The sequence below is a fragment of the Pseudonaja textilis genome, chromosome Z, assembly GCF_049901715.1.
Source record: "Pseudonaja textilis isolate UNSWEBS1 chromosome Z, rPseTex1.2, whole genome shotgun sequence".
Classification (NCBI taxonomy): domain Eukaryota; kingdom Metazoa; phylum Chordata; class Lepidosauria; order Squamata; family Elapidae; genus Pseudonaja; species Pseudonaja textilis.
In genome coordinates, this window is record NC_142008.1 from 26072833 (window position 1) to 26096146 (window position 23314).

General features: G+C 37.9%; 1 protein-coding gene across 5 annotated transcripts in view; it reads right to left on the bottom strand.

Annotated features, from left to right (window-relative positions):
* Window positions 1-23314, bottom strand: part of DNAJC1 (DnaJ heat shock protein family (Hsp40) member C1) — a 113618-nt gene that overhangs the window by 39117 nt on the left and 51187 nt on the right. For all 5 annotated transcript variants that reach the window (XM_087915395.1, XM_087915394.1, XM_087915392.1 and 2 more), the window contains exons 7-8: window positions 14834-14924; window positions 1071-1237 (exon numbers count right to left, since the gene is read on the bottom strand). In XM_087915395.1, the coding sequence (XP_087771521.1) occupies window positions 1071-1237; window positions 14834-14924 (258 nt within the window). The remainder of the gene's footprint in view (window positions 1-1070; window positions 1238-14833; window positions 14925-23314) is intronic.

Genomic DNA, 23314 nt, shown 5'->3' on the forward strand with positions numbered 1-23314 from the left:
AATTACAGCCATGAAATTTTCCATGTAAGAAAAAGCAATACATAATCTTTTAAAAGTTCACTGTGTTTAGAAATATCTTAATGAAACTCTCCAAGAATATCACTGGTCATCAAGATTAGACCCAGATGACATATTGTAATCTTCAGAAAGACATATGGTTCATTAACAGTTTTTAAATTTTGAAAAGTTTTTTTCATGCATTGGTAACTGGCAGTGTGCTCTGGAAATCTAAGATAATAGTCATTTTGGCTTCCTTGCAGAAGCCAAGATTCATTTCCTCAATGTGTGATAAATTAACTGCTGCCAATTATGGTTCTCTTATTGTGCTTATATGCAGTAGATTTAGACATGTAGAATTCACTTGTCTTTCATCTTTTAGAAATGCCAATTTTTCTAATGACAAATAAATGATTCACCCAGCACATTTCCACTTCTTAGCACTTCAGCTTGGACCCATGCATTTTTACAGGGGCTGGATTAACATGCCAGATATAAAATAGCATGTATATAGTAACAAATTACAATATAAAGCATATGGTAGCAAAGCATAATAGAAACAGCTTTGACATTTGCATTGTCTTGAGGACTTTTCTGATATATAAAGAGAATTAGAAAAATAAATACAACGAAATCAGAATTTATATGCTATAAACCCAGCATTTAAAGGACTGAACCCTAACTCATTTCAGGTAACAACTTGGCTACACAGGGCTCAATGTATACACTTCTTTTTGGGGCCAGGAAGAAAGGAGTGTTCATTCAATGTTACTTCTCATTTGCATAAGAAAACAAAGAAGATAACTAAAACAAAGTGCAGAATTAGAACAGCTGTTCTAATAATATATTTATTCTAAAAAAAATAGTGGGATAATTATAAATATTAAATATATCTTAAATAATTCAGCCCTGACATGCTATATGAGAGACACTTTGCCTCTGTCAGAATTGATAATCATTATTTTGACTGCTTACTCAAATGCAACCTATAAATATTAGAATAAATATGTCAATGTATAATTCCTTGCCGGGTCTTCATTCTCTTTATCCTTTTAGAACAAATATATACTTGCCTTTTTTTTAAGAGATTTGTTCCTGTCTTCCAACCAATCATCCATCTGGTCCTCAATTTCTTCAATAGAAGTCCCATGATCATATGATGGTATATATGCATTTGTTTCAACCACAGTATATACAGGAAATTCAGTTTTTGGTTTCTTGATTTTAGGTTTTTTTTCCTCTGTGAAAAATAAGAAAAAAATTAAATGACAAATTTTGGGGGAAAGCATGCTTACAATACCTACTAGACTCAAATATGTCTAAGATGTTATTTTTGTAGATACAGATAACAACTAAAGAAAAAAGAGCTGTTGAGGTATTCCCCATTAGGAGAATGAGTGCACTCAGGGAAACGTAGTGAGAGTGGTGAGGAATAGCACACCACCAGCATACAGATACACTGAATAGTACAGTGTAGGTTTTACTTCCTGTAAATGGGTAAACAAAGTCCAACAAACAGTCTAAATCATACACTGTTAAAGCAGGTAGCATTCAATACAATCAGTCCAGGGATAATCCAAAAATGAAGTCCAATATCATAAACAAAGTTCAGTAAACGGAGTTTGCTAACAGTTTGCAAGACTCACAGCAATTCCAGCAGAACGACGATCAGGCAAAAGGCAATAGGGAAAATGCAAGAAGAGAACAAACCAGGTTTCTGGCTCCATCTTATGGTCGTCGGAGGTACTTCAGCTAATCACAATTACAGCACTCTCTTAAAGATACAACAGTACTAAATAACTATCCTGGTTTATATATTGCCAACCCAACTGTTGGGTGACTATCATTCCTAACATTCTCCCCTTTGTGTAGGACAATACATAAAACCTTACAGTTTAAGTCCATATTCCTCACAACAAGTCTTATGTTTTACAGTGCCTTGGGCTTTCGTAAAATGATCTGCAATGTTATTCTCTGACATGCAGCACTCCAGTGTAATCATTTTACTTTGAACACATTGTCTTACATTTAGATATCGTAGATCGGTGTGTTTTGATCTTGTCTTTACGACAAGATTGGAAGCCATCTGAATTGCTGATTGGTTGTCTTCATATACAACAATAGGTTCCTTTACATCAATTCCCATCATTAGTTGTTTATAACATACTAAGTCTGTACACAATAGAGACAAACATGAGAATTCAGCCTCTATTATTGATAAGCTTAGATGTTTTTGTCGAATAGACCGCCATCCAATTAACACCTTTCCTAATAACACTACAGTACCTGACGTTGTTTTACATGTAGGTATGTCTGTAGCAAAACTTGCATCACCATATGCAGTTAAACTTAGTTCATCCTTAGGCTCCAAATATAATGCATAATGCATCGTTTAAGATATCTCAACACATGCTTAGCAGCTTGCCAGTGCCTTTCAGTAGGCTTAACATTAAACCTGGCTAATTGGTTGACACTATATGCTATGTTTGGCCTAGACCAATTACTGAGATAGGATAAGCTGCCAATCAATGATTGATAAATATCTTTATCAAAAACAGGACTTTGCATATCACTGTGGTTAAACTCCTGGCTCATTGGCATCTTAACCGGCTTACAAAGTTCCATTTTAAAGTTCTTCAGTAACTGGTTAATTTTATCTGCCTGTGAGATTGTAGCCTCCCTTAGGTTTATCTATTTTCAAAGCAAGGTACTGTTTAATCCCACCTAAATGTTTTATTTTAAATTTCTTTTCTAACAGTGAAATAATCCCAGCAGTTTCTTGATCAGTCTTAGTGATTAATGCTATGTCATCAGTGAACAATAGTAACAATGAAATTACACCATCACTTTACTTTTTGAATAAACATGGATCAGCCATGCCAGCCACAAAACCTATCTCTGTTAATTCCTTCACTATGCATTGGTTCCATTCATAGCCTGATTGCTTCAAGCCATATAGACTCTTTTTAATCTCCAGCAATCAGTTTTGTTATCAGTTTTTATCCCTAAAGGCTTCTTTAAATATATAGTATATTGCAACGGTGCATGAAGATATGCCGTCTCCATATATTGTGTATTTCTTCTTAGCTGCCCACACTAATGCTGCTCATAATGTGGTAGCCTTCAGACTAGGTGCAAACACCTCATCGTAGTCATTGGCTGACTGATCGAACCCTTGTGCTATTAACCTGGCTTTATGGGTAACAGTCCCATCTATACCCGTCTTAATTTTATAAATCCACTTACACCTTATGGCATGCTCACCTGGTGGTAACCTGACATTTTCATATACCTCCAAACTGTGTAGGGATTTCAGTTCCTTATCCATTGCTTCCTGCCAAACAGCCTGATCCTTAGCAGAATACAGTTTCAGTTCATTATAGTTAATAAGAACTATATTTACTTGGCATACTATACTAGCCTGATATCTATCTGGTGGTCGTGTTACACGGGTTGAACATCTAGGTAACTCAGGGCTTACTGGTGGACTCTCCTGTTCCACCTGCTCCTGTTCTTCTATCTCCTCCTGTGCCTGTTCTTCCTCTTTAATGGCTATTGATGGTTTAACTATCTCATCATTAGGGACTACTTGGGTGTCCATAACAACATCATTGTTAGATTCCTGTTCTACTTTATGTCACCCAACGTGCTCAAGAAATTTAGCACAAGTGTTACTAGCAGTGCCTGGATCCCCAAATCTAAATGATTTATCGTTGGCCTCGTAACCTACAAAAAATAATTTCCTAGCCCTACGTTGCCCTTTTAATCTTATTTGTGAGGAAATATGCACCCATGCTGGAGCTCCAAATGTATGTACATAACTTAAATTTGGTTTTCTGCCATGCCAACGAGTGAGTGGCAATTCACCAGTTGTTGTGTTCACCACATTGTTTAACACATGGTTGCTACACATTATGGCTTCACCCCACAGTGTTTCAGGCAAATCTGAATCAGATAACATAGTGCGAGCCATGGCTTGTAACGTTTGCCCTCACCATTCTATAAATGAGTCATATTGTGGCCTGTAAGGTGCAGAACGCTTATGCTCGATACCAGCCAATTTCAACATCGTTTGGAATCTATTATTAATAAACTCAGTCCTGTTATCTGTAACTAAAGTAATTACCTTATGTCCCATTTTCCTTTCTGCAAATCTTAGCCAATTAAAGAAATGTTGGAACGTTTCTGTTTTGTTTTTCATTAGATAGCAGAAACCGTACCATGAGTAATGGTCCATTGTACTCAAAACATAGCAGGCACCTCCCAAACTGGGTTTCTTAGGACCAATTATGTCAGCAAATACAACCTCTAAAGGTTCTTTGGTCTTAAACCCATTCAGTCTGTTTGCTGGAGTAACGTTACTTTTCTCCTGGTTACATGCATTACAGTTTAAGTACTTGTTACAGGGTTTTAATTTTACTCACTCTAACAATTTAACAGTTTGTTTCAGCATTTTGAAATTAATGTGCCCCAAACATCTATGCAGTAAATGTATATAATCGTCATGTGGCTTAACATTGTTATAAACTGAGTTAGCCATCTGCAACAGGTCATCATGTATCACATATAAATCATTCTCTAAAGTAGCAGTAACACTTTTACCCTCTTTCTCCATTATAGAGTTATCTCCACTAATGGTTACTACATAACCAATATTAACTAAAGCCCTTACTGATAACAAATTAAATTTCAGTTTAGGTACATATAACATAGGTAAATGCTCATTTACACATGGACAATATGCGATACCTTCACCAGATGCTTTCATCTTCCATCCATTTGCCAGTGATACATTTTGCTTACTCGTAGACAACTCTAACCCTAACCCTAACCTCTCTTATTTCTAGTAATGCACTGTGATGCTCCACTATCAACTATCCACAAATCATGGTTTACAGTTGAATTGCTAGACATAGCTAAATTAACATTTTTCTTAGCCTTCTGGTGATTACCAATATTCTGTCGTTTTCCCTTCTTACAGAATCTAGCTATATGTCCCTAGCCCCACAAGAAAAACATTACCTAACAGTATAGGCAGTTGAAAACAAATCCTCTTGTTGTTTCTCTCTCAGTTGGTCTCTATCCTGCCTTCGTATTGCCTCTTCTAAGAATCGTCCAGTTATGTCACTCAATGTCAGTTCATTTCTGGTCAGGACTTCCAGTGAAGATACGGAATCATCATAACTTTCATCCAATTAGTAAAGAATAATATAAACCTGATGTAGCTCTGAAAAAATCAGTTCGTTCTCATGTAGCTCTTGAAAAGTTATATTCATAAAGTTCAAATGAGCTAACATATCTCCACCTTTCAGAACACATGCTCTAAACAGTTTACATATGTCTGTGTGCACCTACATTGTCACGAACATAAATCTTCTTAAAATTCTCCCAACAGCAGACTCTTCGCCACAAGTATGGACTAGCCACTCAGGTCACTCGGTGTTAGTCCTATTATACAAAGAGCTTGTTCGTTGTTCCGTTTAAAGTCAGCTAACTTTTTGTCATCATCCTCATTACTTGGATCCCAAGCATTTACATCCAGTGGATCCTGAACTGCAGCCCATAACACTTCCCTACGCAGAAGTAGACTGCACTTCATAGACCAGGAAACATAGTTTGCTCCATCCAACCGGGTTATCAGTGATAGACTTGTTGATGGGTCTTGTGTCATCTTTAGCAGGACAGTAACCCATGACTAAACAGTAAACAGCTGTCTGTATACAATACCATGTATTCACACTAACTCTCAATTATCTGAGTTATCTGAACTGGGCCCAAAACCAGTGTTGAGGTATTCCCCGTTAGGAGAATGAGTGCACTCAGGAAAACGTAGTGAGAGTGATGAGGAATAACACACAACCAGCATACAGATACACTGAATAGTACAGTGTATGTGTTACTTCCTGTAAACGGGTAAACAAAGTCCAACGAACAGTCCAAATCATATGCAATTAAAACAGGTAGTATTCAATACAATCAGTCCAGGGATAATCCAAAAACAAAGTCCAGTAAGTTCAGTAAACAGAGTTTGCTAACAGTTTGCAAGACTCACAGCAGAACGATGATCGGGCAATTCCAGCAGAACGACAATCAGGCAAAAGGCAATAGGGAAAATGCAAGAAGAGAACAAACCAGGTTTCTGGCTCCATTTTATGGCCATCGGAGGAACCTCAGCCAATCACAATTACAGCACTCTCTTAAAGATACAACAGTATTAAATAACTATCCTGGTTTATATATTGCCAACCCAACTGTTAGGTGACTATCATTCCTAACAAGAGCTGTTTGAGATCAGCAAGTTTACACTCTGAATTTTAGACAGTAAATCAGCAGAGATGTTTTACTTCATTAATCAAAGTATTATGTTCTTTCAGAAATGAATGTTGGTATCACTGGAATTATGATTCCATACTTTCGTTTCAAAAATGTTTGGCAAAATAAATAATTGGAGATTCTGTACTATCACAGAAGTTACGACGAGTGACAGGAATTTCAATCTAGAAACTAGCAGACTACTAAAAGGAGTGACAAACCCCATAAGCTTCATTATGTTAATTAAACAGGTTACAGTGAAAATAAAAATTATTCTCAATGGCCACATATCGTATTACAAACACAATATACATATTACATCTAATGTTTCAAATATAAGTTGTCCATATGGTGAAGATCAGAAAAAAACAAAGCTAAGTATTTGAACCTACAGGATTTAAATCATGCACAATCTGAAATATGGAGCTAAGATTAAAGCACTTTTCAAATTATAATTATAATTCAGATTATCTTGCAAAATATAATGCGATAAAACTACTAAAAATGGCAAATGTTTTCCACTTTATGTACTTAAAATATTTCTTCTATAGTATTGTTCCTTGCAAACCCAGTTCTTAATGGGTACTGGAACAGTATACAGTATAATCAGGAGTGGGATTCTACTAGTTCGCACCTATTCGCTAGAACCAGTTGTTAACATTCTAAGCAGTTTGGAGGACCAGTTGTTAGAAGAAATTACTGGCCTAATTCTGTAAGGAAGGCAGGAAGGAAACATTCTGGTGTTGCTTACAGAAACTGCTTCTCTATTAACCCTTATTACATTCTTGGCAGGACTAGACTTCCTGTCTCAGGAACTTCTCTTGGGTTTTTTCCCCCTCCTTTGCTGGTACTTTGCTTGTGTGGAGTGACCATTCAAAGTTACAATGGCATTGAAAAAAGTGACTTATGACCATTTTTCACACTTATGACTGTTGCAGCATCCCCACGGTCATGAGAGGCCAGGCGAGGAGATGCGTCCTCAATGTGAGTGATATTGAGTTGGCAACACCCCGCCAATAATATGACCACCAAGCCATGCCCACCAACTAAGCCATGCCCATGGGACCAATTGTTAAAAAATTTGAATCCCACCCCTGAGTATAACACAAAGTAATTAAAACCATTTTTAAAAAATTAAAATCATAAGCTCTTTCAAGTTTCTAGAAAGATGCACACTTAGATTTCTAACTGAAATATACAATATTTCGCGGCTCCCTGCTTGGTGGGTGAGAGCAATAGGGCAGGGTATGAGTGTGTTAGGGGATAAGGGGCTGCAGGATGTGGCCCCTCTGCAAAAGCGAGGAAGGGGTGGTGTGAGCTTGAGGGCGCGAGAGCAAGTGCTATAGTGCCTGTTGGGCTCATGTTGCCCCTGACTGTTTGTCAGTTGGAGGAGGTTCTCCTTTTATATCAAAAAAGAGTGTGAGGTGGGGGGTGGAATGTTTGCAGATCCATGATGGCCCTGGTCTTAGGCTGCTGCTTTTAATTGTCAGATCAGCCTAGCCTTATTGCTGATTTGATTCTTGAAGAGAAGGCTGATCTGGCTTGTATAAACTGAGACCTGGCTGGGTCCAGAGGGAGGTGTTTCCATCTTAGAAATGTGCCCAGTGGCTTACTGAGCATGGCACCAGCTTAGACCTCAGGAATGGGAAGGCGGTATGGCTGTTGTTATCAGGGATTCTCTGGCTGCCTCTGGGTCATGGCTCCACAACTACCCAGTTGGTGAGACCATTTTTATTAGGTTGGGCTCAAGGGATCAGGTAGGATTGCTGCTGTGGTACCACCTTCCCTGCTTCATAGCAGTTTTCCTATCCAGACTCCTAGATCTTACTGCACAGTTGGCAGTGGAGTTCTCCAATCTTATAGTTCTGAGGAATTTCAATCTGCCACCTCTGGGGTGGGATCAGATGTAGTCCAATATTTCATGGAAACCATGACTTCCATGGGCCTGTCCCAGATTATCAAGGGACCGACTAGGAACAGTGCTCACATAGCTGATTTGGTGTTCTTGTCAGAGCAGTGCATATACAGCAGGCTTGTCCAACCCGCAGCCGAGGGGCCGCATGTGGCCCAGGTCGTCTCGTAATGCAGCCCAGTGCCCACCCCAACCATCGTGCCACAGCCAGCGAGAAGGAGGAGGAGAGGCAGGCGCGAGGCGGGGCGAGGCGAGCGCCAGGCCAAGCAGCAAGAGAAAAGGCGGGTGCCGTCAGAGCGCCACCTCCTGCTGTTGCCGCCGCCGCCCAGCCGCGCCGCTTCTGCCCCGCCACCGCTGCTGCTTCTGCCCCGCCGCGGGGAAGAAGCGGCAGCGGTGGCGGCGGCAGAAGCAGCAGTGGTGGCGGGAAGAAGCGGCGGCAGAGGTGGCAGCAGGGGCAGAAGCAGCAGTGGTGGCAGGGGAAGAAGTGGCGCGGCGGGGGCAGAAGCGGTGGCGGCAGAAGCAGCAGCGGCGGCAGGGGCAGAAGCGGTGGCGGTGGCGGTGGCAGAAGCGGTGGTGGGGCAGAAGCGCAGCGGTGGCGGGGAAGAAGCGGCGGCGGGGCAGAAGCGGTGGCGGTGGTGGTGGGGGCAGAAGCAGCGGCGGGGAAGGCTTCTGCCCCGCCGCTGCTGCTGCTGCTTCTGCCTTCCAGTCCTGCCTCATCCAGCCGGGCTATTTGCAGGAGGAGAGGTAGGCGTGAGGCAGGCGAGCTTTCTCCCCCACCCCCAAAATTTGGCCGGAAAATAAACTGTGATAAAAAAACTGTGATAAAAAAACCGTGATAAATAATAAATAATTTTTAATAAATAATTAATAATAAATAATAAAAACATCTCACTAACTTTATTTCCAAATAAATTTAATATGTTAACTATGTTTTCTATGGTTTTTTGGGATGATCGGGTATCGTTACTGTTATTTTATTTTATGTGCGGCCCAAACCAAATTTTCATCTTCTAATGTGGCCCAGGGAAGGTGAAAGGTTGGACACCCCTGATATACAGCAATAGCACTTAGACTTATATACCGCTTTATAGTGCTTTACGCCCCTACGATCTCTCCTCACTCATAGACTTCTCTGTCCTCCGTGGTAGACAAAAGAACAGAGGAATAAAATGGATGAAGAGATGTCTAGAGCGCCGCTGGAAGAAGACAAGGAATGAACTTGATCAAACACAGGTAAGAGCCTACCTCGTGGTGCTTCATGCAGTGAAGTGTAAATACTTCTCTGCACTAATTGCATTTGCTGATAACTGATCAGCAAATCTTTTTAAAGTGAGCTGTCTCCTCCTGGGGAAAGAGGAGACTGAGGTCCACCTGAGAGAGAGCACTAAGGAATTTGCAGATTTTCTGGAAGGCAAAATCACTGGACATTGTTCCCAGCTAGATGCTGGCATGGGTGCTGGTCTGGGGGGAGAGGTGGGGGCTGAGGCAGGTTCTTGCCCTGTTATCTGGGAACAGTTTGACCCTGTTGCTCCTGAGGAAGTGGACAGGATCCTAGGGAATATGTGTGCAGGCACCTGTGTTTTAGACTCATGTCCCTACTGGCTTGTGAAAGCTTCCCAGGAGGTGAAAAGTGGGTGGATTCTGGCGGCAATTAATGCTTTCCTAAAAGAAGGCGTAGTCCCCAGCACTTTAAAAAGGCTATGGTCCACCCTCTTTTCAAGACGCCATCACTGGATTCTACTGTGTTGGGTGAATAATTTCCGACCTGTCTCCAATCTTCCCTTTTTATGGGAAGGTTGTTGAAAAAGTGATTGTGTAGAAGCTCCAGAGGTTTCTGGATGAACAGATTATGTAGACCCCTACCAGTCAGAATTCAGAAATGGATATGGGACAGAAATGGCACTGGTCCCCCTTTGTGATTATCTCGGTTGGAACGGGATGGGAGTAGTGCATCCATCCTTGCTCTACTTGACCTCTTGGTATTTTTTGATACAGTTCACCATGGTATTCTTCTGGAGCAGCTTTGGAAATTGGGAGTGGGGAGGGCTCTGTACAATCCTGGTTCACTTCCTTCTTCTGTGGCCATTTTCACTTAGTGTTAATAGGAGGTGAGAGATCCAGCCCTCACCCGCTGCTTTGTGAGGTCCTGCAGGGATCGGTACTCTCTCTGCCCCTATTCATCAGTTTTGGGTGAAATCATCTGTCATTATGGTCTGAGATATCATCCATATGTTGACAATACCCAGCTGTATATCTCAGTATATAGTGAGTTAAGTGATGCCATGACTTCTCTCTTGAAGTCCCTGGAGGCTATTAGGGGCTGGATGCGGAGCAGCAGGTTGAAACTGAACCTTGGCAAGAGCAAGTGGCTCTGGGTTTGGGATTCTTTGGCCCAGGGAGAATTACTACCTTTGGTTTTAGGTGGGGTGGCACTGCCCCAAATAGACCCTGTTTGTAATCTGTGGGTTCTCCTGGACTCACGACTCCTGCCCAAACAGCAAGTGGCAGTCAAGGCCAGAAGAGCCTTTGTGCAACTGTAGGTTATGAACCAGTTACGCCCTTTCCTGGACCAACAATCCCTACTTACAGTCACTCATGCCCTAGTTACCTCCCATCTTGACTATTGCAACGCGCTCTACATGGGACTATCCCTGAAAAGCATCTGCAAGCTCCAGTTGGCGCAAAATGCAGCACCTACATGGTTTTGTGCAGACTTCGGTTTACACATGTATTACCTCTTCTGCAGGAACTGCATTGGTTGCCAATTTGCTAAATGGTGCAATTCAAGGAGCTAATTGTCACCTTTAAAGCCCTTCATGGCTTGGGACCAAGATATCTGAGAGATCATGCCCTCTAGAGCAGGGAGGCAAGGAATGTTGTAGGTCCTGTCTCCTAAGGAGATACACCTGGCAGGATCCAGAAGAAGGGCCTTCTCCGTGGTGGCTCCCTCCCTCTGAAATATCATTCCTCTGGAAATTAGATAGGGCCTACTCTAACTCTCTTTTGGAAGACCTGACGATGTGATTTTGCCGGTGGCCCTGGAGAACCCAAAACAAGATGGAGCCCATTAAATGGCTGGTATGAATGTGTGTTGTCACCAGGGTGGGATTTGAGTTTGCTTGTTTGTTTATTTGTTTATTTATTTGTTTTTGTTGTTATTTCTTTTATATTGTGCCTTTATGTTATATAAGCCGCCTTGAGTTGCCATGTGGAGTAGCCAGTAATACATATTTTCTAAATTAATAAAAATAAATAAATAAGATAGGTATGACAGAGAAAATTCAACAGGTGATACTGCTTCACAAAAGGGATCTAGATCACATCCACTTTGCTAGAATAAATACATGACAAAAGCCAACAGGGAAATAAATTCTGCAATAATTTGGTTACAATCTTTGTAGGGCTCTAAAGATATACCTTAACTTATACTTTATACCTTAACTTGTACCTAGAAGCTCACTAGCAGCCAATGCAACACTAGTAATAGCATTGTTATGTGAGTGTATCATGATACAGATAGTCATCAACTTATCGTTCAAAGTTATAACAGCACAGGAAAAAGACTTGACTGTTTTTAACATCTATGACTATTGCAACATCACCATGGTCACATGATCAAAGTTCAGACACTAAGAAACTGATTCATATTTATGAGGTTGTAGTGTCCTAGGGTCATGGGATTACCTTTGGTTACCTTCTAACAAGCAAAGTCAATGGGGAAGCCAGATTCATTTAACAATGTATTACTAACTTAATTACTGCAGTTTCCACTTAATATCTGTGGCAGTAAAGGTTGTAAAATAGGGCAAAATTAATTTAACAGCTACTGTATCTTGTTTAGCAACAGAAATTTTAGGTCAGTTGTGGTCATAAGTTAAGGACTCCTGTACTTCCCAAATTGCATGTGCCATTCATTGCACTTTAGACCACCAGAAGCTTCTGAGCATTCTTCAAGCACAAGGTCACATAGAGAATGTGGCAATAATACAATTGAGAGATGAGTAAGACATAAGTGACCATCATTGGGGTTTCCCAATCTAGGAATTCAGTTCAAACAGAAAAAAGCAATAATAAATGTTTATGATGCAGAAATTAAGGCTTGAAAGTGCCCAGTTTTCTGAATTATATTGGAGACTAAATACAGTTCATCTAATTCAAAATTATAGGTTCCAGAACATTAGATAAGAGAAATGTTTTAGAACTCCTCACAACCAGGGAAAGAAAGAGAAGCATGTTTCATTTTCTATCTATTAAACTAAATTTTATTTTTGAGGGCAAACAGACTTTTTGGAACATTCTACTTAAAGGGTATCAGATATGAGATCCTCTGACTTACAACTCCCACAATTCCTTAGCATTAATAATGCCAATTAAGGTCAAGGAAATAGAAGTCCAAAACAACTGAAGGTCAGCAGGTTGCTTACCACTGACCTTCCATATATCAAAACGTGGATCATCAGAAAGTTTTATGGATAACAGAAAGCTTGATTCTCATTAGATGGGTTTCACACTTTACACACCAATGCTCTCTTAAGAGTCCCTAACTTTTTCCCACACAAGAAAAGATGAAGTTTATTTCTGTGAAGGACTGTGATATGTGCCCTTGTTCATATAGGGAAATCAAAATCTGTCTTCCATTTTATTGTTGGATAATCCTAATTCAGCAAGAACTATCACCTGAAGCAGAATGCCTTACTTTGCTATACTTTGGAATGGTTAGTTCACTGTCATGCTAATCGACCTTACAAAATAAAATAAAGAAATAGAGATAATCCCTGTCAAGTCATTGTGAGCTGCTTGCAGAAAGGTGGGATCAAAATGTAATTAAATCAGACAACAGCTTTAGTAATTTATGTATTTACTAATTGCTTGCAAAGTTATTATTAACCCAATTAATACTCCCCAATATTTCATTGCAGTCCCACTGCTGATCAGAATCTTTGGAATACTGTATACTCCCATCCCAAGATTCTTCTGGTAGCCAGTTTAGTCAGCTTCCAAAAAGCAATGGAAATATGGTTTTTCTTTGGAGATGATTATTCTGTGTTCCCTATATGACTAGCAGTCAGCTACAAGTCACATTTTGTTTATGGTTTTCATTATTTTGCTGTTTTGATTTGTAAACCCATCTTGAAATGTAGCATATAAAAATACTTGAAATTAATTAATAGCCTGATCCCCTATTTTCCTTTCTATAAAACAAAATAAATAAATAAATAAAAACCCAGCTGGGGTTAGATAGAAATTGAGAGATAAAAGATAGCAATAATGAAATAAATTCGTACTGGAGTTTGCTAACACAATATGTATATGACTGGAAACAGATAAATTCACTGGAGGAGTAAACAAATTTTGGGCACTGAGCACATTTGGCATTTTCAGAACATATGGCAGGTATACTTACAAAATAGCTGCTGCAGCAAAATGCTTATTTACTAAGACCAAAACTACAATGGACATGCCTAATGAGAAAAAAAAACCAATTTGCCAGCGGATACTCTCTACTATTAAAGAAAATCATTCTAGTGCCCAAGGGCAGGCTGAAAAACCTACAATGTTATAGTCTAGTGTTTTGCTCTGCAAATTTCCGGATTTGTATTTCATAAGAGACTGTTGTTGTTCAGTTGCTAAATTGTGTCCATGACCTACAGACCATAGCATGATGCCCCCCCAACCCCATTCTCTACTGCCTGCCAGAGATTGGTCAAATTCATGTTCATTGCATTGATGTCATTATCTAACCATCTCATCCTCTGCTATTCCCTTCTTCTTTGCCTTAATATAAAAAATCATAACCTTTAAAAAAAAAGTCAGTTGGGTATGGAGTCAATTGAACACTAAGGAAGAATACCTGACATTATCATGTTGCCTACTCCTTAATATGACAGGAATGGGGCAAACTGGAAAATCTATAATACCATTAAGAGGCAATAATACTTGCAAAATAATATTGCTAAGCATTTTATGATGCAGACCAATTATAAAATAAATAAGATGAGGAAAATGAGAAATAAATTCATAGCTTTTATACACAGCAAGCAGTTTACATATTGCAATTAAATAAAAATGAAACAGAAAAGTCTCAAATGTTCAAATGATCAAAGGACCACATCTTTTGTGAATAAGTTACGCATAACATCATTTTTGGTAGGTTCACATCATTTTGAGCACATTTTATAGTGCTTAGTAATCAAATCCATTCGGAACTATTATAAAGTTTACCAGAATTATTTTTCTCCAGGAAGGCACAAAACTGATTACTATTTCTTCAAGACATTATATAAGTTACATCTTTTGGAATTGTTAATATATTTGTGCGTTTTATCCAACCTTATTTCTTACCTGATTAATTGATTTGAATGCAATAAGACAACAGGAATTCAGAAGTAATTTTTGGAATTTCATATTGCAGTTAATCTGATCCCTAGTAAACCCATTTTCTGCACAGATGGAATCTGACTCCATCTATAGAATTAGATTTCAGTTAGACTCCATCTGTGTAGAAAATGGGACATGCTGCGATAGGTGGAAAACCCACCCATCCCCCTGCCTCCCACACATACCATTTTAGAAAGGATAAATGCAATAAAAACTGCACTAAAAAAAACTCACTCTGAAGTGTTTCCAGTTCAGCTCTTGCCAAAGCCTCTTCTTTCTCTTTTATTTTTGTTTCTTTATATTCTACGTAGAGTTGCCTGGCCTCCTTTAAGAAAAAGCAATGATATTAGCATTTCAGAGAGACCAACTCTGAAAAGCATAATATTGAAGTTTTACACTTTATTTCAAGCCTGGCAATTATTTTATTTTATTTTTTTTAATTAAAGAGTGATATTTCTTAATAACAATGCAGCATAATGAAAACAAATTCTAAAGAAGTATTTTAGCAACAAGCTACTATGGTACTAATTATTGAAAAGGAAATGAATGAAATGGTTCAACTGCAGATTTGAAATGCAACATTGCCCACTAGTTTTTACAGTACGCAAGATGTCCTATCAATTATCACTTCAACAAATCATCCCAGCAAAGTTCCTTGCTTGGCTGGAAATTAAAAGCACAGATCAGTCAAGCCATTCACACTTGCAATTGTAAGTAAATTCAGCAAAAAACTATATATCAAACTGATCTAGCTGATGCATTTAGGATGAATATCCAACGAGAAGAAACCTTTCTATTAGAGAATGATGAAGGTTTTCATAGTGTTTGTTTTAGTGCTAACATATCACAACAGGCCAAATGCCTCAGCCATCTAGCCCCCCTAATGGCCAGTTATAGATTCCTTTACTGTCAGTAGAAAATTATATTAATGTTTCTTTAAGAGACAAAGAACAGGTTAAAAAAAAATTGAGGAGCCAGCTTGCAGGTTCTTCACCACCCCTATGCCCCACTCCTGCACCAATGCATATACCCAGCTTTTAGTTTCAGCTGCAGTGAAAAAGGATAGCCGAGGGCATCCGGGAGGGTAAATTCAACAGCAAATACAAGCTTATACACAAATTATAATGGCTAATACGTCCATTTAAAGTCAATAAGCAATAAGAAAGAGGTAATTCTATCTTTGCAGATTGAGGCTTTCCTGCAACAGGTTATAAAATGGGATTTCCTATCATGGTTACAACAGAACGTTTAACTCATATGGAGATATTTGATACAAATCATCTCTTCACAAATCATATGTTTCAAGCTAAAGAGAAACAGAACCACAGTATATACATTAAGTACAATCCAAGAAGAATAACACTGTATATTAAACATTTGAGATAACAAGTTTAATAGTTGTTTATACTTCCCAAATAAGACAAATTCAAGCTGTTTAGATGTATTAGCACTGTCATACAGCACTACTTTTCTTAACTACCCAATTTCAAACAAGAGTATTTGGATACAATATAGAGCCTTAATTCATGTTAGCAAATTACCAATCAGAAATCAGTATCCACAATGAGGTTTAGAGATTATATCAAAAGCAAAACCAATAAGGCATGGATGCTTTGCCTGTGAGTCCAGGTTAGAAAGAGTTAATTGGCATTTAACTCTAACCCTTCTGACACCGAAAGCCAATATTTGATGCTAAATTCTGGAACAGAATCTATTACTGCTTATGTGACCTCTAAACATCAGACTCCAAGGGGTATCTGTCAATCTCAGTAGTGTGTCAATCATGCAGCAATTGGAAGTGAGGTTCAGATGAAAATGACAGAATAGAGGAGAAAAACAAATAAAGTTTTCAATAATCAGAATTGGTAAAAGTTATGAATTGTTTGGGATTAATTGAAATTAAAAGAAGCAGGATAGAAAAATAACACTTTTGAACTTTAATATTGGAGAAGACTCCTGGCAATACAATGAAGCCAAGAAAACAAACAAATAGTTCATTAAATAAATCAACCTACAGACACAATTAACAGGATCGTAGTTTAAATACATGTGAGGACTTACTTTGTCAAAAAATACATGTAATGCTGGGGAAGATGGAAGGCAAGAAAAAGTTTTCTACTTCTATATTGAGAGAACTAGTCTGGTCTAGGGGTTAAAGGCACCAGGTTGGAAACTGGGAGACTGTAAGTTTTAACCTGGCTTTAGGAATGAATGTCAGCAGGATGACTTTGATATTCTCTTTAAGCTCAACCCACCATACAGAGCTGTTGTGGGAAAATATAAAGAGGAAGGAATATTAGGTGTGCTCACCACCTTAATTTATACAAATAATAAAAGTAAGATGTAACAGGATAATCAATAATACTACAATGCAAAGAATCAACACTGATTTGGCACATAGCCATCAAAGCAATAACCAAAAATAGAAAATTCATAAATATTATCATTCTAAAGTATTATAACAAATAGTAAGCAAAACACTTTTGTAGGTAAAGATCCATAAAATATGGTATGTAGTTTATATTCAGACTTTTTCATTATTTTCTTCTAATTAACTGAATTTCTTAAAATATTTCATTTAATATTTTCTCACTTAAAACTATTTTTTCCATTCAAAACCTGATTTGCAAACCCAACTTTAAATGTGATAGTTACTTATTTTTTAAAATAATACCAAACAGATGCTATTCTTTTATCTTTAATTTATTATTCATGGTTTTTTTATCTGAAAATTCAGATGCATCCTTGAATATATATTTTTATTTATTTTGCAAAATTAACTCTGGATAGCCATTTGTGTTATAATGAAGTCATTTCACTCCAACAGAAGTTCACTATCAACTTTTTTTATATTCTTAATCTACAGGATATTTATGTTTATTTTACAAAAATTCAAAATACTTTCCAGGTAACCACAGCATGATTAAAGATTAATAATGCTACCAGAGATGGTTTTTTTCATAGAATGAAGCTGATCAGCCACATTCAGTTATTTCTATGCTGATCTGCCAACTAATCATATTTCAAATAACATGACTTTCCCTGGAGCATCTAATTTATAAAATCCAAGAAAGAAAGAAAGAAAGAAAGACTGACTGACTATCTATCTATCTATCTATCTATCTATCTATCTATCTATCTATCTATCTATCATCTATCTATCTATCCATCCATCCATCCATCCATCTATCAACAAATATATGCAGTAATAAGTATGATGTATTATAAAACATAATCCTTCAAAATATTTCACAACTATAAACCCAAAATCTCTTTTAATTGAGCTTGATTCTTAGTGACTTAATGGACATGTCCGTATAAATTTCTTGCCTGAAGTACAGAGGCGATTTGCCACTGTCTTCTTTCCCATCTGACACATTAAAATTGCTTTATTGTCCCCACTCATATGCTAAATAGGCCTCACCAGACTTTGCTTTTTTAGGATAGGTCAAAGTTAACTAGGAACTGCTACCTAACTCCTTCTCCTCTCCCTCCTTCTCATTATCCCTGTTCTATATCAATTTACTGCAAAACATCTCTTCATTGAAGGTTATGGGTTATAATCTATCAGGTAGGTCTGATGCAGTGTGTGTGTGTGTGTATATGTATGTGTATATGAAAAGGAAAATGACAAATCTGGATGAAAATCTTCCATATAAACGCTGAGAATCTGTTTGCGATTTAACTGATCAAATAAAATTAAATAAAATTAAAACCACTGCTGACTGGCCACATGTATCTCCCATATTAATGAACAAGCTATAGAGTTGAACAGCATCAAAACTAATAAATCATTAAAATTATTATCACCTTAGAGTTTACTTGAATGTCAAATAAAGATGTGCTAACATGATTTTTTCATCAGTGAAAAAAGGCTACCTTTCCTAATTATTTAATTCATATAAAACAATACAGCGAAATCTTTTCACTAGAGAAAAATGTTTAAGATAATCAAAGCACATAGATGACAGATAGGCAGACAGATATAGACAGACAGACACACAGGCATAGACAGATAGATATAATTTAGAACAGGGTTCTCCAACCTGTGGACTGCAGTCTGCTAGTGGGCTGTGCAACCAGGCTGTAGAAATGGCTGATGTGTGCACATGCTCCATTTAAGTGGAGGCTCGTGTACTCATCACTCACACAAGTGGAGCTGCGCACACACGTCTGCTCACACAGAACCATTCCCTCCCCTCCCATCCACAAAGCTGGAAATCTTGGGAAATTCTGATTTAGAACCTCTCAAGTACAAAAATATTTTGCTTTTATATGCATGTTTATTTAATATAAATACTACCAAGCAATAATCCAGAAACTGTAATGAATGAGAAGAGAGCAGCCCAATGTTCTTCTATTCATTCAGTAATGTTTGTATCAGTACCCATGGTATTATTTATATGTTTTCCAATATGTAGCTTCAACAATTTGTATTTATTTTTTTATTTTAATTACTTATATAAAATTACTGTCCTACCTTTCTAATGTATATGCCTCAAGATTAATTGTTTCAGCTGTGTAAGCTAAAATAAGAGACATAACAACGCTTTTCCAGAAATTCAAAGAAAAGTGAATGGAAGTTTATGATTTACAAATGAAAGATACAGGAAGATGTGCGAATAGTTGAAGAAAGAAAAAAACTTTCTCCCTACAAAGGAAAAATGCAGAATTACAATACAAAAAATATCCATCTTAAAAACAATGGTTCATGCAAGTAAGCCATTCTATCAACATGCATTTTATAGAGCTTCTTTTCACTCTTTAGGATAAGATAATATGATTTACTTTTAGTAGCTGTATTTTACTTTAGGTTCTTAACTTATTGTTCTTTAAACTATCTTCTTTGCTAATGGTCCCACTTCAGGATCATCAAATTCTCTCCAGGATCTATAGTTCTGTTTTTAGTAGAACCTCCGCACAAATATATATGTGCCATAGATGTTATAAAGCCTTGAAGATTTCAGAATGATGAGCAGTAATATTAATGCACAATAACATAATATAAAGGATAGCCAATTTAACTTTTATGACATCTGATGAAATACTTCAAGTTTTCATTTGAAATTTTCAGGAAGTATTAACCAATCTTATAACTCTATGTATAGTTTTCAAAATAAACTATTTTCATTGCATTATAATTGCTTCCTTCCCTAAGAAATAAAAGAAAAATCAATTTTTTTTACTGCAAGATTTTGGATTCTTCAAGGACAGACATATTTCATTCCACACTGGATAAGTGCTGAGCTTCCCTGACATATCTTTACACATGTCAAGAGAGTTCTCATTTACCATGGTCAAAATAAGATTTGATATAGAGCAGCTTTTCCATTTCCATATCATTCTGCCAGCACAAGGTTTTAGTGGCACTTAATATTTCATTAAGAAGACAATTTAAAGCAAGAAAAGACTACTCTCTCTTCAGAATAAAAATCTTGCACAGATTGTATTCCAGGGTTTCTTAGCAACTCCTGAAAGTGAAAATTGGTGATAGGTAAGGTATAAATGCAGAGAAAAAGCTACATTTTGGGAAACTGAGTGGAAACATGATGCTCCCATAGTATACAATATCCATGTTAGTAGTTAAATGTACATGAAAGCTACTAAATATATGAATCAACAGATTAGAACCAGATCCAGGATCAGGGAGAAAGTTTTCCTATTTAGATTGGCTAACAAAATGCTTCAGTAGTTATAGGTACTGGAGTTGACTGTCCTGTTTGAGACACCTGGGCAGTTTTATTAAGTAATTAATTACAGTTGGAAGAGTTGGCATGATTCCAGGATAAAACAAGCTATCCAAATAATTCAGAGAGAATATTACACATGCAAGTTGAATAATACATTACAGAACAGGGACTGCAGGAACAACTATGCCTTTGCAATGAATTCCTGTTTCTAGAGACCATGATTTAATAGTTCTGCCAGAGACAATATCCTAGATTTAATCTTCAAAAACTAAAGAAAAATATAACACACTCAGCTGTTGGAGCTGAAAGATGAATGCCCAACATTATCAACAGGTTACAAATGCCATTCACAGAGGACATTTAGCTATATAGTTCATCTTTTTGCTTACCATGATATGCAAATTCATCACTGTAGCTTGTTCAATAACCATACTTAAAAATACTTAGTATTACACCTGTATGACAAAAATATCTCTGTGCTAAAGAAGTTATTTCTGAAAGAAAAAAATATGTCCTGACATTAGAATTCTGTTTAGAAATGGCATCTGGAAATATGTACAAAACCAAGTTTTGGCTGGGGACATTTGGCAATATTCATCCTCACTTCAAAAATCCATCTTAATCTACTTCCTCCCATCATCCAAAAAATAATTAAAAATAAAGCTCTCAAAAATATTGTGCTTTGAAACTGCGCCATTTTTCTTCTAACCCTAGAGAACAGCTGGCATAGCAAAGAAGAGAAAAATGACAACAACTAACCTGTGGACATGCATACAAAACAGTTTTCTGAAGTAAAGAACCACCTTAATTATTTTAAGTGCCTTCATGTGTTAGAGTTAAGGGAAAGGAACAGAAGGGACAGGAGTAATAGAAAATATTCAGATACATAAATGACAAACAGATGTGAATAGCAGTTTTGCAACATGATTTGTGTAAATAGATATTTAGTCAGTCTATTTAATGGCTAATATCAGTAAATATTAAAAAAATACAGTGTGGGATCAAAACATACCCCTGCCTAAACAGACAGGCCTTTTGCTCACAATCAGAGTATATATTTTCAAATCCTGCTTTGGCCTGAGACTTGTTTTTATCTACATTTTCAAAAAATAATATGGGATACAATGGTGCTAATCAGGGAAAGATGATGGAAACAGAAACTGCAGTAAGAAAAAAACAAATTTGATTGGAGGGCAAGGAAAAAGTGTGAATTCTTGATTTCAAGAGTGAAAAATTGTCTCTATTGTTATTTAATGTAATATATATAACTCTTTTAAGTTTGAAGAAATAAAATAACTTTGTATTCCCTTTCTGAAACACACACACCCCATATGTTTTAATTAGGCATTGATTCAGATAGAATACATATCTGTTTTCATGCTGTACCTTGTCCAAGACTAGGAGTGAACCTCTAAAAGCATTCTGATTTGCCAAATATTATATTATACTATATTTCTATGGTATTTCTATAATATTATATTATACTATATTTCTATAGTATTTCAATACTATATTTCTATAGTATTGAGGAAATGTATATTGCCGCCATGGTAGCTCAACGTAGATTATGGAAATAAAACAAAATATAAAGTAATGAAAAGTGAAAAGAATAACATAATACCACCACCACCACCCCGGCAACAACAGATACCCATAACAGCCATTTAATGGGCTCTATCCTGCTCTGGGTTCCCTAGGTTCTTGGGCAGAACTATGTCTCCAGGGCCTTCGGAAAGACAGTTAGAGACCAGAGAGACGATGTTCCAGAGGGAGGCAGCCACCATAGAGAAGCTCCTCTTCTGAGTTCCGACAGATGTTATCTCCTTAGAGGATGGGACTCACAACATTCTTTGCCAACCAGCACCTTGAATTGCACCCGGAAGAAAATTGGCAACCAATCCAGCAGGAGAGGTGATACATATGCACACCAATGTCTACACAAAACCATGCAGGTTGCTGAAATTTCCACCAACTGGAGCTTCCAGATACTTCCCAGGGCAGCTCCCTGCAGTGGGTGTTGCAATATTCAAGACAGAAGATGACCAGGGCATAATTGACCACGAGTAGGAATTGTTGGTCCAGGAAAGGGTGTAACTGGCTCACAACCCACAGTTGCACAAAGGTTCTCCTGGCCACAACTGCCACCTGCTCTTTGGGTAGGAGTTGCAAGTCCAGGAGAACCCTCAGAGTACACATAAGGTCTATTTGGGGCAGTGCCACCCCATCCAAGACCAAAGATGGCAATTCTCCATGAACCAAGAACTCCAAACCCAGAGCCAGGGTTCAGTTTCCACCCATTACTCCCCATCTGGCCCCTAACAGCCTCCAGGCACTGTGAGAGAAATCATGGCATCACTTAACTCAACATGGACTGATATATGCAGCTGAGTATCATCAGCATACAGATGATATCTCAAATCATGGTGGTGGATGATCTCACTCAATGGCTTCATGTAGATGTTGAATAGGAGTGGAGAGAGTACCAATCTTTGTGGGACCCTGCAAAACACTGGGCAAAGGCTGGATCTCTCATCTCCTATTAACACAGAATGAGAGTACAGAGGAAAGAAGTGAAACAGGATAGCAAAAAATCTCCCACTCCTAACCCCCGAAGTCGCTCCAGAAGAGTACCATGATCATGGCATCAAAAGCCGTTGAGAGATCAAGTAGAGCAAGGATGGGTACACTACACCAATCCTGCTCCCACCAGAGATAATCAAAATGCACGACCAATGACATTTCTGTCCATATCCAGGTCTGAATCCTAATTGGTAGGAGACTAAATAATCTGTTTCATCTAGAAACCTCTGAAGCTGCCGCACAACCACCTTCTCAACCACCTTGTCCCAAAAGGACGATTGGAGACAGGTCTGAAATTATCCAACAGGGTGGAATCCAACAATGGCCTCTTTAAATTAGGGTGGCCATAGCCTCCTTAAACTGCTGGGGCACTTTCCCCTCCTGTAAGGAAGCATTAATCTCTGCCAAACACCACCTGCATGTCGCCTCCCAGGAAGCTTTCACA